The following is a 17153-nucleotide window of genomic DNA, read 5'->3' as shown; positions in this document are numbered from 1 at the left end:
GCCTACAAACACCCAGCTTGCACTCTACCCAAGCCAAACTCCTCCCCAGACAGAGCCCATTCTTGCCTTCCCCCGCACTTTTGCTAGCGTTTGCTTGCCATCCACAGCCCATTCCCTTCCACTACTCCCTCTTTCGGGTCTTCCCTGGTGGCTCAGATGGTTAAGAATCTGCCTGCAATGTGGGAGACCTGGGTTCAGTCCCTGGGTTGGGATGATCCTCTGGAGAAAGGAACGGGTACCCACTCCAGTGTTCTGGCCTGGAGAATCCCATGGACAGAGGAGCCTGGCGGGCTACAAGTCCATGGGGTCACCCAGAGTCAGACACGACTGAGCGACTTTCAGTTCACTTCTCTTGCTCCCTCCTTCCTGTTTCTGTGGGTCACGGGCATCCAATCTCAGAAGTCCACGCCAGTGCTACCTCTCCAGCCCATCGGCTAGGTGGGTGCGGCCCTCTTCCTCCTCTGACTCCACCCACTAGGTTTATACCTTTCATGTGGTACTTACACAACCTGCCTTGAATTCTTTGTGAAATTATCTTATCTTACTCCCCTTTACAACATGTTTAAGTATTTGAAGCCAGCGACTGTGTTTTCGCCATGCTTATTTTTCCTTGGTTCTGGTATGTATTATGTTTAACAAATTATCAATAAAAAAAAAAATTAAACCACTTAATCCAGCAATGACTGGTGTTAGGTGTTCAGTCCTCTTCCTGGTTCACAGGCAAAGCCTTCACACTGTGTCCTCTGTAGAGGAAGGGTCAGGCTCTCTGGGGCCTCTTTCATAAAAGCACTAATCGCATTCATGAGAGTGCCACTCTCAGGACCTAAACACCTCCCAAAGGCCCTGCTTCCTAATACCTCACATCCGGCGTTAAGATTTTAACGTATACTGCTACTGCTACTGATAAGTTACTTCAGTCGTGTCCGACTCTGTGCGACCCCATCCCTGGGATTCTCCAGGCAAGAACACTGGAGTGGGTTGCCATTTCCTTCTCCAATGCATAAAAGTGAAAAGTGAAAGTGAAGTCGCTCAGTCATGGCTGACTTTTCGCGACCCCATGGACTGCAGCCTACCAGGCTCCTCCATCCATGGGATTTTCCAGGCAAGAGTACTGGAGTGGGGTGCCATTGCCTTCTCCTAAATGGGGGGCAATAGAAACATTCAGGCCACAGAACAATCTAAAAGATAAGTCTTCTGATCCATAAACATGGATGCCCTATCTGTTTAGGTGTTCTTTAATTTTTTTCAAGAATGTTTTATAGTTTTTAGAGAATATGTTTTGCACTATTTTACTTCTTTTGATGCTATTATAACTGGAACTTAATTTCACTTTCAGATTGTTCATTGCTAATGTACATGAATGCAATTGACTTTTATTTTGTGTCTTGTATCTCACAAATTTGGTGAACTTGTTTATTTGTTCTGATGGTTTTTCGTGGATTCCTTAGGACTTTCTACATGTACAAAACTATTTTATCTGCACACATGTACAAAACTATTTTATCTGCACACAGAGGTAGCTTTAGGTCTTTCTTTCCAATCTCGATGCCTTTTGTTTTGAGTTTCTTACCTAATTGACTAGACTCTTTGGTACAATGTTAAATTGGTGCTGCGTGGGCATCCTTGTCTTGTTACTCATCAAGGAAGAGAACAGTCAGTCTTTTATCATTAAGCATGGTGTTAGCTGTGGGTTTTTTTGTAGATAACCTTTATCAGTTTGAGGGAGTTCCCTTACATTCCTAGTTTATTGAGTGTTCTTATCATGAAAGAGTGTTGAATTTTGTCAAATGTTTTTTATGCAGCTGTGAAGGTGATCATGTGTTTTTTCCCCCACTTTTCTATTAATATGGTGTTTTGTATTAATTGAATTTCATGTGAAACCAGTCTTGCATTCCTGGGATAAAGCCCACTTGGTCATAGCGTATGTTCGCTATTATTTTGTTGAAAACTCTTGCATCTGTTTTTATGAAAGATACTGATCTGTAGTGTTCTCTCCTATGATGTCTTTTTCTGATTTTTGATATCAGGATAATATTGGCTTCACAGAATCAGTTGAAAAGTATTTCTTGTAACAATTCTTGCAAAGAGTTGCTATTAATTCTTCTATAAATATCTGAAAGGATTCGATGGTAAAGCCATCTAGGCCTGGACTTTCCTTCATGGGTCGTTTTTAAGTCACTAACTCAGGCTCTGTACTCGTTATAGGCAACCTGAGATCTTAAGGGTATTAGATTATATGAGGCTAGGACTTAGGAATGTCTTACCTATTGCTTACGCCTTGCCTCCACAGGATTCCAAACCAAGGGAGCTGTGAACACAAGAAATCTAGCCAAAAGGGACACAAAGTACCAATGTGTATATACTAGTTTATTAGTAAGTGGACCAGTACCTGATCTCGGGTGCAATGGCTTGGGGCAGGGCTTGGTTCCCAGCCAGAGATTGGGCTGGGAAAGGACCAGATGCTAGCCACCAGACCAGTAGTCAGTGACAAAGGTCCTGGCCCTTCGGCTTTGCAGACAAGAACTTCCACAAAGAGGGAAAGTAGTGGAGCAAGTCAAGTACGTATTCGGAGGAAAAAGAGTATAGTACCTGTGGACAGACACACAGGCAAACTCAGAGGGAAAGTCCCTGAGTTGCTGAGTCATGCCCTCATGGTAGTTTGAATTACTTTTATGGGGTATTTCTTCTGGGTTTCGTTTGGCCAATCATTTTGATTTGTCTGGTTCAGGTATATCAAATTGGTATATCTCAGGACTCTCCCATATGTGTGCATGCATCTCTTAGCCAAGATGGATTTTACCAAAAAGACATTCGGGTAGAACATCCCTCCCCTTTGGCCTCCAAGGAGCTTTTCTGCGCATGTGTGGTCAGAGCCGTCTCCTGACTTCGAGAGCAAGAAATATGTGGTCTGGGCAGGGCCCAGCCTCCTCACCTTAGTTGCCCTGCTATTCTTGTCTTGGAGTTTCCGTCAATAGAGAGTGAATCTCCAGTTGCTTTGCCCTGGGGGGGCCCATCTTCCTCCTGCCTCATACCCATCTACACTCATTGCAGGAGTCATAAAGGAAAGCAAGACTTGAGCCTGGCAGCCCAAGAGGGTCTTCCTGCTTCCTTCCCTTAGACTCTGAGCCATACCTGCAGAAGCTCCAACCTGACCTCCCCCGTCAGGGGCAGGCACAGGAGAGGTGGAGCAGAAAGAGACCGGCTGGATTTCCCTACAGGAGACAAGTCATAAACCAGTCAGCTCACTTCACCAAAGTGGGGCCCGCCAGGAAGCCTACTACGCATTTAGTCACAGTGATGGCACACGTGGAAGGTGGAGCCCAGTGGACGGCCTGGTCTTTGCCAAGTCGGATGGGCAGTTCCACCCTGCCAGATGCCAGGAAGAGAGACACGGCAGACAAAAGCCGAAGGAAGGAGCCAAACTTCCTCTCCTACAAGGAGCAAATCTGTGGATCATATCCAGCTCATTCTTCCGGTCCTGAACTAATGGTTCCTCTTTTTTTTTTTAAACAAATGACTCACACCTGTTTACTGTGATGAAAATCATGAACTGGGGGAAATCTGGCATAACTCATAAAACAACCAACTCTGGAACCAGACAGACCAGCCTCTGCATCCTGGCTCCTCTCCTTACCAGCTATGTGACTGCAAACAACTCACTGTACCTCCCCAAGCCTCAGGCTCTTAACGTTAAATGGGAATGATAAAACTTGAACAGTAAAGATAAATGAGATAACCCATGGGTAGAGTGTATGACAAGTACTGATATACATGACCCATGCATATTTTAGCATATGGCAAATAGTAGCTCTCAGTAAATATTTGCAGGTCTTCCCTGGTGGCTCAGTGGTAAAGAATCTGCCGGCAATACAGGAAGATGCGGTTTTAATCCCTGGTCCAGGAAGATCCTGTGGAGAAGGGAATGGTCACCCACTCCAGTATTCTTTCCTGGAAAAATCCCAAAGACGGAGGTGCCTGGCGGGCTACAGTCCATGGGGTCAGAACGAGTCGGACATGACTTAGCAACTGAACACCAACAACCAAATGTTTGGTATTACTAATAACTTTAGGTACCTCAGAGATCACAAGGCAACCCCGATGAGTAAACTGAGCCCTGGAAAGATTCAGTGACGTATCTGAGACTGTACATGTACTTGATGGCAGCAGTTGAAAAGGCGGTTCTGTATTTTTAGGACTCTTCCTTTCCTTAGGAAATGGAACTGGGGAAGAGAGAATTGGGGGGAATCATCCTTTCTTGCTGTTTTTACAGCATGAACCTTATGATTCCTCTGCCTGCCTCAGTCCCTTCCCGGAATGTGAAATCTCGTGCTCCTCCCCCAGGAGAATCACTGGACCCCTTACATCCAGGGGTGGTCTCTGAGAGATGCCATTACCCTCTCTCAGTGTTATATCCTGTTTCCTCCACATGGGATAAATCATTCAAGAGCTCCTCCTCTGTGCCCTCCACTCTCCCAGGAACTCCAAGGAAGCAACGAACTCCTTTATCAGTCTGACTGAATGACACACTCGTTCCAACTGGAAAGAACCGATGCTGCCCAGATCCTTGCAAGGGGAGGGATGAGGGGGATGTCACACAGATGCACACTGAGGCACACTAAACCCGACCTCACTGTCCCCACTCTCTCCCCTCCCCACAGGGTCCTGGAGAACATCTGAGTCTCGTTTCTTACTCAGTATTTGAAAATAGAAAACCCAAAAGGAAATCTCAACATCCTCTGACCTTGAGTTGTACTCCTCCTCATATTCTAGCAATTGTGCAATCCTTCCCTAATGATGAGAGAAAGAACCCTAGCATCTGGCTGCCGTGGGGTTTGGGCTAGTGACGGTGATCATAGGATGTCTGCAAAATCTGCAGATGGGTAAGGAAAGATCTCTGCCTTTCCGTAATAGTTATATAACTTGGTTGTAGCATTTAGCTCTATTCAATATTATCAACATAATTACCAGCACCAATTTTTAGTTGTTGAACTAGGCTTGCAAAGAATAAAACTTTAAAGTAGGGATATTAAATGTTTTAGCTTACTGAAATCTCATAATTTCCATCAGTTTAAAATAGTAATAGTTGTCTTCTATGATCATAACAAAGTCTGCTTTTACTACTGTATAGAATTGGGAACTATTCTCATTTGTAATAACCTATAAGGGAAAAGAATGTGAAAGAAATGTGTGTGTGTGTGTGTGTGTGTGTCTGTGTGTCTGTGTGTCTGTGTGTAACTGAATCACTGCGCAGTATACCAGAAACTAACACAACATTGTAAATCAGCTATACATCAGTTTTTTAAAAATCTCCTTTTAAACTCTAGTGCCCTATAACTTTTAACTTTTTTTGCTAAATGGAAAGCATCAGCCTAATATTTTAAACTTTCTCATAAAATATTTCTTTATTCATGAAGACTCTAGGCATAAATGATGTCACTTGTAATTTATGACATGACTTGCCTTTAGCAGTTCTCTGATCTGTGTGATATTATTGCTATTATGAAGGTAATTATAACTGTATCACTTCTGAGACAATAAAAAAGTTTTTGTAGGTCTGTATGCAAAGCATTTGAAGAAAAAGTTTATTTTACTGACTGCCAAATGTAGCTTCAAGCAAGAACTATTGTGCAGGAACTTTTATAGACATAGATGAAATTCCTTGTGCCATTTGAACAGTGTTTACATTCAGGAAAGTTCACAGTTAAGTCTTTGACATACTGTGAAAGGATCTTTTGTTCTTTAGAAAAACATACTTCCTCATCCTTTGAGTCACCTTGTTTTTATTCCCTTGTTTACTTTTCAGGGGAAATAATGCCCACCCCCCAAGAAATGTCAAGGGAAGAACTGTTTCAGAAATCAAGGTCTTTCTCCGTGAGGGAAAAGGGCCTGGTTACTGGCAGAAAAAATTAGAAATATTTTTAAAACCTGAATGAGATAAGTAATGTAATCTCAAGCTTCAGAAGAATTATTTGGATAGGATTTTATCCAAGGCTAAAAAGGGGAATCTTTTTTTATCATCATAATTAGTAGTGATCAGGCTCACGAAACCTGAGACACTACTTGGGACTAGAGTCTAGAGGTACTTTTTAAAAAATTAATTAATTAATTTTTGGCTGCTCTGGGTCTCCGTTGCCATGCACAGGTTTTCTAGTTGCAGAGACTGGGGGCTACTTTGTAGTTGCCGTACGCAGTCTTCTCATCGCGGTGACCTCTCTTGCCATGGAGCACGGGCTGTAGGTGAGCAGGCTCACAGTTGTGGCACATGGGCTTTTTGCCTCAAAGCATCTGAAATCTTACCAGACCAGGGGGTGAACCCATATGCCCTGCATTCAGTTCAGTTCAGTCGCTCAGTCGTGTCCGACTCTTTGCGACCCCATGAATCACAGCACGCCAGGCCTCCCTGTCCATCACCAACTCCTGGAGTTTACCCAGACCCATGTCCATTGAGTCGGTGATGGCATCCAACCATCTCATCCTCTGTCGTCCCTTCTCCTTCTGCCTTCAACCTTTCCCAGCATCAGGGTCTTTTCAAATGAGTCAGCTCTTCGCATTAGGTGGCCAAAGTACTGGAGTTTCAGCTTCAACATCAGTCCTTGAACTGATGTTGATCAGTTCACTGATCAGTCCAATGAACACTCAGGACTGATCTCCTTTAGGATGGACTGGTTGGATCTTCTTGCAGTCCAAGGGACTCTCAAGAGTCTTCTCGGACACCACAGTTCAAAAGTATCAATTTTTCAGCGCTCAGCTTTCTTCACAGTCCAACTTTCACATCCATACATGACTACTGGAAAAACCATGACTTTGACTAGATGGACCTTTGTTGGCAATGTAATGTCTCTACTTTTTAATATGCTATCTAGGTTGGTCATAACTTTCCTTCCAAGGAGTAAGCATCTTTTAATTTCATGGCCGCAGTCACCATCTGCAGTGATTTTGGAGCCCAGAAAAATAAAGTCAGCCACTGTTTCCACTGTTTCCCCATTTATTTGCCATGAAGTGATGGGACTGGATGCATCATGTGACATTTCCTCCTGGTTGGTAGAATCCAGAGCTAGTTTTATGATAAACTCAGGCTAATGCCACTCCTATCTGAATTATCTGAGTAATATTTATTTATCAATAAATAATATGACTGATTCTACATGTGACTTCAAAACTGATTTTGAAAGGAAGAAACATTGCTGTTTTGTTCATCACTGTATGCCCAGTGCTGGCACAGCGCCCTGCATGTTCCTGGACACCCAGTAAACATGTGTTCATCAAGTGAATGAAATAAATACTTGGGCTTTCAGGAGGAAAATTTCAAACAACGGTCTTTTGGATGAACACATGTGCTTGCTTTTCTTTTTTTTCAGTTATCTCATTCTGTAGATATACTCTGTGTGTCAGTGTGTTTTTATGCTGCTGCTGTTTATGTCGCTTCAGTTGTGTTCCAACTCTTTGCGACCCTGTGGACTGCAGCTCCTCTGTCGATGTGATTCTCCAGGCAAGAATACGGAGTAGGTTGCCAGTCCCTTCTCTAGGGGATCTTCCTGACCCAGGGATCGAACCTGCATCTCCTGTGTCTTCAGTGCTGCAGGCAGATTCTTTACCCTTGAGCCAGTGGGGAAGCCCTAGTGTGCATCTCTATCCTTACCGAGTTTGCATAAGTGAAAGACTCCTTGAGGTTTAGGGATTATCCATTCAAACCCTTCATAATCACCCTTAATCTGAGTCATCCAGAGCAATGTACCTAGGAACTTCTTTCCGTCTAGTTTGTACCATAAGTCTGTTAGTTGCTTAGTCCTGTCTGACTCTTTGCGACCCTATGGACTGTAGCCCACCAGGTTCCTCTGTCCATGGAATTCTTCAGGCAATAATACTGGAGTGGGTTGCCATTCCCTTCTCCAGGGGATCTTCCTGACCCAGGATCGAACACAGGTCTCCTGCACTGCAGGCGTATTCGTTATGGTCTGAGCCACCAGGGAAACCTAAGTTCGTACTACAAGCAGAGCACCTAAAGCAGTGATCTTCATGCTCTGGGATATTTCCAAAGGAGGTATTTTTTGTCTGTAAATGCTGAACAGAGGTAAGATTTCCTACCATTGTTAGAAAAGCTGAGGTGTCATATGTGGGGCACAGGAAGGGGACTGAAGCCTGTCCATCACTATTAAGCCTCCGTTCACTCGTTGTAGCTCTCCGTGTGACAGGCAGCAATACCCCCGTTTCTCAGATGACGCGCGATCTCGTTGTGTCATATACTCTGTGTCCTACGGCCAGCAAGTGACAGCACTGGCTTTGTGCCAGAGAGCAGGCATCAGGTCTGCTGGCCATGTTCACAAGGGGCTGGCATGAGATCGATTCGGACCACGGAGATGCTGTTTCACTTCCGGAAGAGATGCTTACCCATTGAGCTACTGTCCAAATAACTGATACTGTTTTTTATAAATCTGATATATATTAAGAAGGAAAACCTGATTGTTTTTTAAAAATATTCCTCACTTTCTTGAACCATATTACACTTTGTAAAACACTGATTTCTATAACTCTCAAAAACACACTTAATTAAAAAAAAGAAAAAGTGTAGGAATTAAAAAAAACACACTTATTATTTGAAGATTGTGTGATATAGTAAAAAGAATTTAATAGATGTGGCTTTTGGAATGAGATGGACTGGAATTTGAATGCTAGCATCACCACTTAATTGTTTTGTGTGATGGTAAGTCGCTTAACTTCTCTAGGTCTTTGATTCCTGCCTTGCAAAGTAGAAATAACCATGCCTAACATGAAGAATTGTGAGTATTAAAAATAATGTATGTAAAGTGCCTGGACTGTCAACAATATGAGGGCAGGGGCAGGGGTCAGGGATGTATTGTTCACACTCTTCCCAATGCCTGGCACAAGCACAGGGAGACATTCATCATTAGTGTTCACTGAGTGAATGATTGAATGAATTCGTCTCAGCAGCAAGATGATTCAACTTGCACATATCAATCAGGAACATGCTTTCAGAACTTTAACGAGAGAAAAAATGTAGCACACATTAGCATCTCTGCATTCTTGGAAATGCCTTTCTTCCTCCAGATGAACATATTCTTCAGAAGAATGTAAAGAAAATGGGAAATGCACATTTGATGGTATCTAATTTTAAAAGAAAGAAATCCTAGTGAACAAGTGAAATAAACTGAAGAACAAAGCCTAACTTGAAATTTGTAGGCAAAGGCCTGCCTTTTCCCTAGCACTTTAGCCTCTTCCATTCTCATTTTTTAAGGTGTCCATTTCTCTCAAGTCTTACTTGGAGCAACTGTATGGCTGGAAATGTTTTGAGTCCCTTTCAGGCCCCATCTTTTGCAGCTCTGAGCAAACATGTTCTCAGGAGCTCAGAGTCGTCAAGTTCTCATTCCAGCTGCCAGAGCCATAAACGGGCCGCCGTGTTCTGGGCAGAGTGTGCACTGCGTTAGGAAACATCAGTTTGGTGTTTGTAATACTTGCAGCAACATTGAACTTCCTGTGTGAGGTCATGAATGAACAGCAGATCATGAGTGTTAGCATAAGACTGGGCATGAAGTGTTATTATAAGAGTTACTATAAGAGAGAGGAGTGTTATTATAAGAGTGTAGAATTCTCAGCCTAAATTTCAAAAAATATTCTTGAGTAAAATCCTGAGTTAACTTTTTCCCAGGGCTGATATTAATCTGATAGATATCTGGCTCATCTCTACTGAAAAAACGAGTATTTTGTACTAAGTAGTGTCTATTTCACACTCCGAAAATAAAATAGTAATAATAGTTAACACTTGGATTCCCCTGGGGGCTCAGATGGTACAGAGTCCGCGTGCAGTGCAGGAGACCCAGGTTCAAATCCTGGGTCGGGAAGATCCCCTGGAGAAGGGAATGGCAACTCACTCCAGTGTTCTTGCCTGGGAAATCCCATAACAGAGGAGCCTGGCAGGCTATGGTCTGTGTGGTCGCAAAGAATTGGACATGATTGATCGACAAACACTTTCACTTCCAATAAATGACACATATAGCATTTAGTGTGGCCAGGCACTGTTCTCAGTGAGTATGCATATTAACCCTTCTTGACACATCCCTATAAGATTGTTAACCTCATTTAACAATGAAGTACCTTACCAAACTAACAAGTATCAAGAGCCAGGATTTGAATCCAAGGAAATTGGTTCCAATGTCTGTGCTCTTAACCATTATGTTAGAGGACATTTTGAGTAGCAGGAATACGTGTCTCTTCTATTAAGACTGAACAAAATGCATATTTTTTGATCACCCAAGAGAAGTGCCTATGGACGGGGTAGACCACCCCTACACGCCGTTTTTCTTCACGTGCAACATGTCTAGATATTGCATGAAGGCTGAAATGAGGAAATCCTCAGAAAGAGCTTTCCAAGGGTTTTCCTGTGGCTAAGAGTAGCCACTCCACTTCCGTGGAGAAAAAAATGCTGTAACATATTGAATAATAGCACAATACAAAGCATCTGAGTTAGTCAGCTCACATACTAAGATTCTTGTCTTTAAAGATGAAGTCTGATGAAGTCAGACTTGATGAAGTCTGTCTTTATGAACTTCCAAGCAGAATCCTTGGGGTTTTACATAATATAATAAGAAGTAAGAAAGGAGATAACAGATTCACTCTCCCAGAGTTTGTTCCTTGAGAGCTGCACTTATCCAAACTCATTTAAAACATGTCCATGTGGGAGTGATCGTCCCACTGGGCGTCTTCCGGCACACGTGGGCCACTGTGCAGGGCTAGAGAACTTGTTCCTTGGGAGAAAAGCTATGATAAACCACTGTGCTGGGTTTATCTCTCAGTCCTATGCTTAGTCTCTCAGTCGTGTCCAACTCTTTGCAACCCATGGACTGTAGCCTGCCAGGCTCCTCTGTCCATGGGGATTCTCCAGGCAAGGACACTGGAGTGGGTTGTCGTGTCCTCCTCCAGGGGATCTTCTCGACCCAGGAATTGAACCAGTGGCCTGCATTGCAAGCGGCTTCTTTACCAGCTGAGCTACCAGGGAAGTCCCATGGCAAACCTAGACAGTGTATTAAAAAGCAGAGACATCAGTTTGCCAGCAAAGGTCCGTATAGTCAAAGCTATGGTTTTTGCAGTAGTCATGTATGGATGTGACAGCTGGAACATAAAGAAAGCTGAGCACCAAAGAAATGATGCTTTTAAACTGTGGTGCTGGAAAAGACTCTTGAGAGCCTCTGGGACTGCAAGGAGATCAAACAAATCAATCCTAAGTCAGTCCTAAAGGAAATCAACCCTGAATATTCATTGGAAGAACTGAGAAGCTCTAATACTTGGGCCACCTGACGTGAAAAGACCCTGATTCTGGGAAAGATCGAAGGCAGGAGAAGGGGACAACAGAGGATGAGATGGTTGGATGGCATCACCGGCTCAATGGACATGCTGCTGCTGCTGCTGCTGCTAAGTCGCTTCAGTCGTGTCCGACTCTGTGCAACCCCATAGACGGCAGCCCATCAGGCTCCTCTGTCCCTGGTATTCTCCAGGCAAGAACACTGGAGTGAGTTGCCATTTCCTGCTCCAGTGCATGAAAGTGAAAAGTGAAAGTGAAGTCACTCAGTTGTGTCCAACTCTTCGCCACCCCATGGACTGCAGCCTACCAGGCCCCTCCGTCCATGGGATTTTCCAGGCAAGAGTACTGGAATGGGGTGCCACGTTCTTCTCCAATGGACATGAGTTTGAGCAAACTCCAGGAGATGATGAAGAGATGGGAAGCCTAGTGTGCTGCAGTCCATGGGGCCACAGAAAGTCTGACACAACTGAGTGACTAACAACAACAAGGGAAGGATGGATTCCCAAAGGGTCATCTCTGGACAAATCAGTTAGGAAAAAAGAGTCACTTTCTTCAGACTGCCCACCCCAGAGCCTAGTGCTGGCAATGGGAGCCCAGTGTGAATTTCATTCCTGCTCACACGGAAAGAGACAGGTGGAAGGGGCACTTGGAAGGAACCCCAGCTCCAGGCGATGAGAAGGTAGCTTCAGCATTCAGTCAGCACTTAACTGCTTGCTGAAATCTCCTGCTCACCAGGCACCGTCCTGGGTGCCAGCTGTCCCAAGATGAGAAGTCCTAAATGTCTGTCCTTACTGACAAGAGCACAGGCTAACTAGAGAACCAGGAGTGTGATGGCTGACTGCAGCTGGGAGTCTAGGGAGAAGAGGTTCTGGATCAGGCAAAGGGATCCCTGAAACTCCAGAGAAAAGATGAGGCAGAGGACCAGGGCACAGACTCATGCCATGGGAAGTCAAATTGAGACTGGTTGCTAACAGAGAGATCCAAGGTGGGGCTTGTCCCCGAGGGAAGAGGCAAGTGGTCAGGTAGATGAGTGCAGAGAGACGGGGCAGCAACGGGGCTGGCTTGAGGCTGAGCGGCGTTTGGGGCTGAGGCCACAGCTGGCAGAGAAACCTGTGTCCCTGGCGGCTCAGACAGTAAAGAATCTGCCTGCAGTGCAGGAGACGCAGGTCCAATCCCTGGGTCAGGAAGATCCCCCACAGGAGGAAATGGCAATCCCATGGACAGAGGAGCCGTGGGATCATAGAGTCGGACACAACTGAGTGATTGACACTTTTACTTTCTTTCAGAGTGTATAGAAGTATCTGGAAATGCTGAAATGTATCTATTATGCTGTAAGTTTTCATAAAGAGTCACTGTAAGAAAACAGATACTAGAAATTTTATTTGTGAATTTTGAAAACTTAATTTTTTATCTCAAAATTCAAAACATTCTGCTTTCAGAAAAGTGGTGTTAATGTGGGCTTGGAATAAACAGTTCCTTATAGACAAATATAGACAAACATGTATGCACTGTTCTGCCAGATGGTGAGACATATATAACCCAGTATGGCTTGTGGCAGTTACTACCCAGAAAGAAAGCTTAATTCAATACCCAGATGGAGTAATAAACTCCAATAGGCTGGGTGTTATCTTTGTTATTATAGGATGACCATGTGATTCCATGTATAAGACTGAAATGGATGCTATTAATAATTACTTTGGGACAATAGACATTAACAGGGACTGTCCCAGTCCAGCAGGTCATGTGATAAACTGGTTATTAGTCATTTTATTTCTGTTTGTTTTATTTTATGTAGAATGTGGTTTTGTAGGATCTTTGGAATTATGAATTCAGAATGTATCATCATACAAAACCTTTGCATACTAGGAAAAGGGTTCCCCACTCCTCCCACTTAATGGGTCTTAATGAAAGTCTTCTTGCATCTGTAATGCATTCTCAAATACCACACAGTATGAATTCAAATCAGCATGGCTATCTTGCTACCTGAGATCTTGGGGTCGCCATGGGAGACATTATTCCCATGATCAGAATCTCCCAAGATTGATGGAAATTGCTTTCTTTTAATAATAAAAAGAGCATAGCAACCATCTTAGAGCTAATCATGGACACCACAGCAGGAGTAGCCCGTCCCCAGTAAGTAGCCATTCTAACTCCTTACAAAAAAGCTGAGCCAGGACACCTGAGAAGGCTTAGAATTCCAAACGAACTTGACCTGCTACGCATGACAACTAAGCATATCCCCCAAATATTAAATTTCTAGAGTTTTCAAAGTGAAATAATCTATCCACTGACTTTGACTGGCACTGTAGTTTTTCCTCAAAACCAGTGATCTCTAGATGCTTTGAAAACTAATTATTCTTTATAGAATTCATATTTTAGTTATAATTTTTTTCTTATTAATATCTAAAATTACCTTTTTTCTAAAAGAACTGTTACTCTTAACTCAAGGTATTCATTCTAATACAATCCTTCCCCCAGAAGATGCCTCCAACGCCTGTATGCAGATCTTGCCCAGAAACAACATCACTCCCTTGCTCATCTCCTTCGTCCTTTGTGTTCATTCAAGCAGGTGCTTGAAGATTTTTTTAAGAATATGTTTGTATATCTTGGAAGAAAAAAACAAGGAAGGGTTCTTTGAAACAGAAAGTTCTATGTAAGTGATGTTGATAAACCCAGCGGTTATCAGAGATAGAGACTGGACAGGAGAACTTCTCAGACTGATTCTCTGTTTCTCCCTAACCTGTTTTTGTGGGTTTTTCCTCTAAACAGAATAAAGCAATTAATTGTTTAGATACTTTGCTTTGATAAATTGGAAATATCACTTTCCAAAAGTAATCTAATAAAAATAAACTTTAAAAAGAAAGAAGAAAGAACGTCTCTGGAGGTTCAGTGGTTAAGACTCCATGCTTCCAATGCAGCTGGTGGGGGTTCGATCCCTGGTTGGGGAACTAAGATCCCACACTCCTTGAGGCATGGCCAAATTTTTTTTTTTAAAGACAAAAGTAATCTAACGTTTCATCATCACTAGAATGATCCACTCAAGCCCCATTATCTAGTAATAATTGCCACCAAACAAAAGCTAAATCTGTAAGAAGCCACAGACTTTGAAATGTATTCTACCTGCTATTTTGAGTATAAACAAATCAGATAGTGAACAGAAGCTCTGAATTTAGCATTAAATAGTCAGATCACTAGACAAAGTTCATCTAGTGCATTTAAAAATAGGCCCAAATGCTAGAAATGGAGGTTTTTAACTAGCGAGCATATGATTTTTACATCACTGAACGGGGTCTCCTCTGTTTCAGTTAATCTTGCCACACTTTGAGTGATTACTTTTTTGCCAGATTGATTTATTTTCCTTCTTAGTTTAGCCATCTTTCAGGTTTAAAACGTTCAGCTTTATTGAGCAAAGGGAGTATCCAAAAGAATTCATTGCACCTTGGTTTGTGTAAGTCTACCAGCAGGAGAATTTTATCACTCCCTCGGGGTGACTCAGAACCGTTCGGGTACCGCTGCCTGGTAAACTATTTCTCTTTATTTATGGCGTGTGAAACGTGAGGGAGAGCAAAATTTGGCCTCCATGAGCATTCCCCAAACCTGCGCATTGCTTTACTTCTGCTCCAAACACTGACGTGAGCAGGCTCTGCTGCAGACAGACCCAAAGGTCACTTTTCCATTTTGTTCGGATTGAGAAATACTTTAGATAATTATCTGTCTTTTGTATCTAAGAAGAATAGGAGCAGGGGGAGGGAGTCGTTTCATTTCCTTGAATTTTCTTTGCTGGCCTGTGAGGAGCCCTCTTGAAATTGTAAAACGGAGTGGAGACCCGGCCCACGTTAGGAGCAGGGTTGCTCCCCAGCTCAGCCCACCCCTTTGTTGAAAGGTTGCTGTTGCTGAAGTTCTTTGTTCTTACAAACATAGCTCACTTGATGTACCAAGAGTCTACATCCACATGCATTAGGCCAATCTGTATAAATCAGATAACATTTCCTCTTGGATGTATATTCTATTGTTGTTCTTTTTTTTTTTTTTTTTTGAGGTGCTAAATACTCTTTATTTGATGCTATACATAAACCACACTAAAATGCCTTTCATTAAGTAAAAGGCTAAATTTTAGATAGAGAATTTTAATTAAATTGGCATAGTTTATAAAACCAAAAAGATAAAGTGGAATTTGTCAGTGTATTTTCAATTCTTGCCTTAACAGGCTAATGAACACAACTTCAAACACATCTGAATCCTCCTCTGTTCTATGAGACAGTGAAGGGATCTTTTCCGTATTTAAATATATTAATATAACCAGTTATAGAAATCTAAATATAAAACCAATCTCTTATAGGGTTTGAGAAGGAATGCACCATCTCCCTAAGAAGTTTAATATTCCTTATTCAAGTTCAATCATCTCTTTAGAATGGGAAAAGTGATAGTACTTGTTGAACCGGAATTACTATCAAAATTAAAAAAGCTGACCATATTTGTTTAGCCACAAACCAATCTTATTTAAATCAGGACTGTCCAACAGAATTATTCCATCAGCCGTTCATGATCTGAATTCTAGTGTGTGAGATCAATTTAAATATGGTACACATAAAAAGTCATGAGATACTTCTGTTTCATAATAAATAAGGCAGTGGCCAACTATTACTCATTGGTAGCTTTTTTGAGATAAGCTATCAAGTCCTCCCTCTCTCCCTTCTTCTTAATGCCAGCAAAGATCATCTTTGTTCCAGGGATGTACTTCTTGGGATTCTCCAAGTACTCCATCAGCGTCTCCTCTCCCCAGGTGATACCTTTGTTCTTGTTGGCATCTGTGTAAGAGAATCCAGCAGCCTGACCTGTCTTTCGTCCAAACAGACCATGGAGGTTTGGCCCAGTCTTGTGCTTGCCTCCCTTTTCCACAGTATGGCACTGGGCACACTTCTGAACAAAAATCTTCTTGCCCTTCTCAACATCACCCATTTTTAAATCGTTCTTTCTCTGGGCGCGACCGAGAAGTTCCCGCTCACAAGCCGAACGCCCCGCTTTCTAACTCTATTGTTGTTCTTAAGTTGCTCAAACATGTCCAGCTCTTTGCAACCCCACGGGCTGTAGCCCGTCAGGCTCCTGTGTCCGTGGAATTCTCCAGGCAAGAATACTAGAGTGGGTTGCCATGTCCTTCTCCAGGGTATCTTCCTGACCAAGCGATCGAACCAGCGTCTCCTGCGTTGCAGGCAGATTCTTTATCATCTGAGCTACCTGGGAAGCCCTCTTGGATGTGCATAACCACTTCAAAGGTTGCAAACATGTACTGAAAGGCACGCTGTGTGTTTCAGGTATGCCTCTGGGCTGTGGGCTGGTGCTTTTAAGGTGCCCAGAGGGTGGCAGAGGGAAAACCAGAGCTGGGTTCATAAGACTGTTGCGTCACAGAAGACGCTGTGGAGGAGGCTTGAATGGTGAGAGCCCAAGAGAATGAAAGCAGCTGTTGTTTGAGAAATTCAGGATCAACTTCTAGAAGGTGTCATTTCCAGGACCGCTCTCCTCATGTCCAGACATCTGCCATTTGTCCAAATTATAGTTTTGGGTTTTATTCATCTAGCTTCTTTATCTTTTTCTTTTCCCCACAACCAGCGTATCTATCTCATATGTACTTAGTAATCTTCAAACAGATGACCATATTCCACAGAACTTCCATTTAAAGGAACGTGTTGGGAAATTTTAAAATTATGTTGACTGTTATAAAAAGTCTCTTAAGCCTAGAGTGCATAATGATGCAGTTTCCCTGGTGGCTCAGATGGAAAAGAATCCGCCTGCAATGCAGGAGACTCGGGCTCGATCCCTGGGTCGGGAAGATCGCCCAGAG

At 43.0% G+C, this 17153-nt stretch overlaps 2 protein-coding genes across 2 annotated transcripts in view; one reads left to right on the top strand and one right to left on the bottom strand.

Moving 5' to 3' along the window:
- The window catches only part of VWA8 (von Willebrand factor A domain containing 8), a 367266-nt gene that overhangs the window by 278662 nt on the left and 71451 nt on the right, over positions 1 to 17153 (top strand). The gene's annotated exons all lie outside the window — the stretch shown is intronic.
- On the bottom strand, positions 15426 to 16326 carry LOC133049620 (cytochrome c). The gene has a single exon (XM_061133746.1). The coding sequence runs from the start codon at positions 16271 to 16273 to the stop codon at positions 15956 to 15958; it is 318 nt and encodes a 105-aa protein (XP_060989729.1). The 5' UTR covers positions 16274 to 16326; the 3' UTR covers positions 15426 to 15955.

Source organism: Dama dama, chromosome 30 (genome assembly GCF_033118175.1).
Source record: "Dama dama isolate Ldn47 chromosome 30, ASM3311817v1, whole genome shotgun sequence".
NCBI lineage: Eukaryota > Metazoa > Chordata > Mammalia > Artiodactyla > Cervidae > Dama > Dama dama.
This window is presented reverse-complemented; position numbering and strand designations above follow the sequence as displayed.

Excerpts from the sequence above, each read along its gene's own strand:
- LOC133049620 (XM_061133746.1), bottom strand. The coding sequence starts at position 16,273 with ATGGGTGATGTTGAGAAGGGCAAGAAGATTTTTGTTCAGAAGTGTGCC.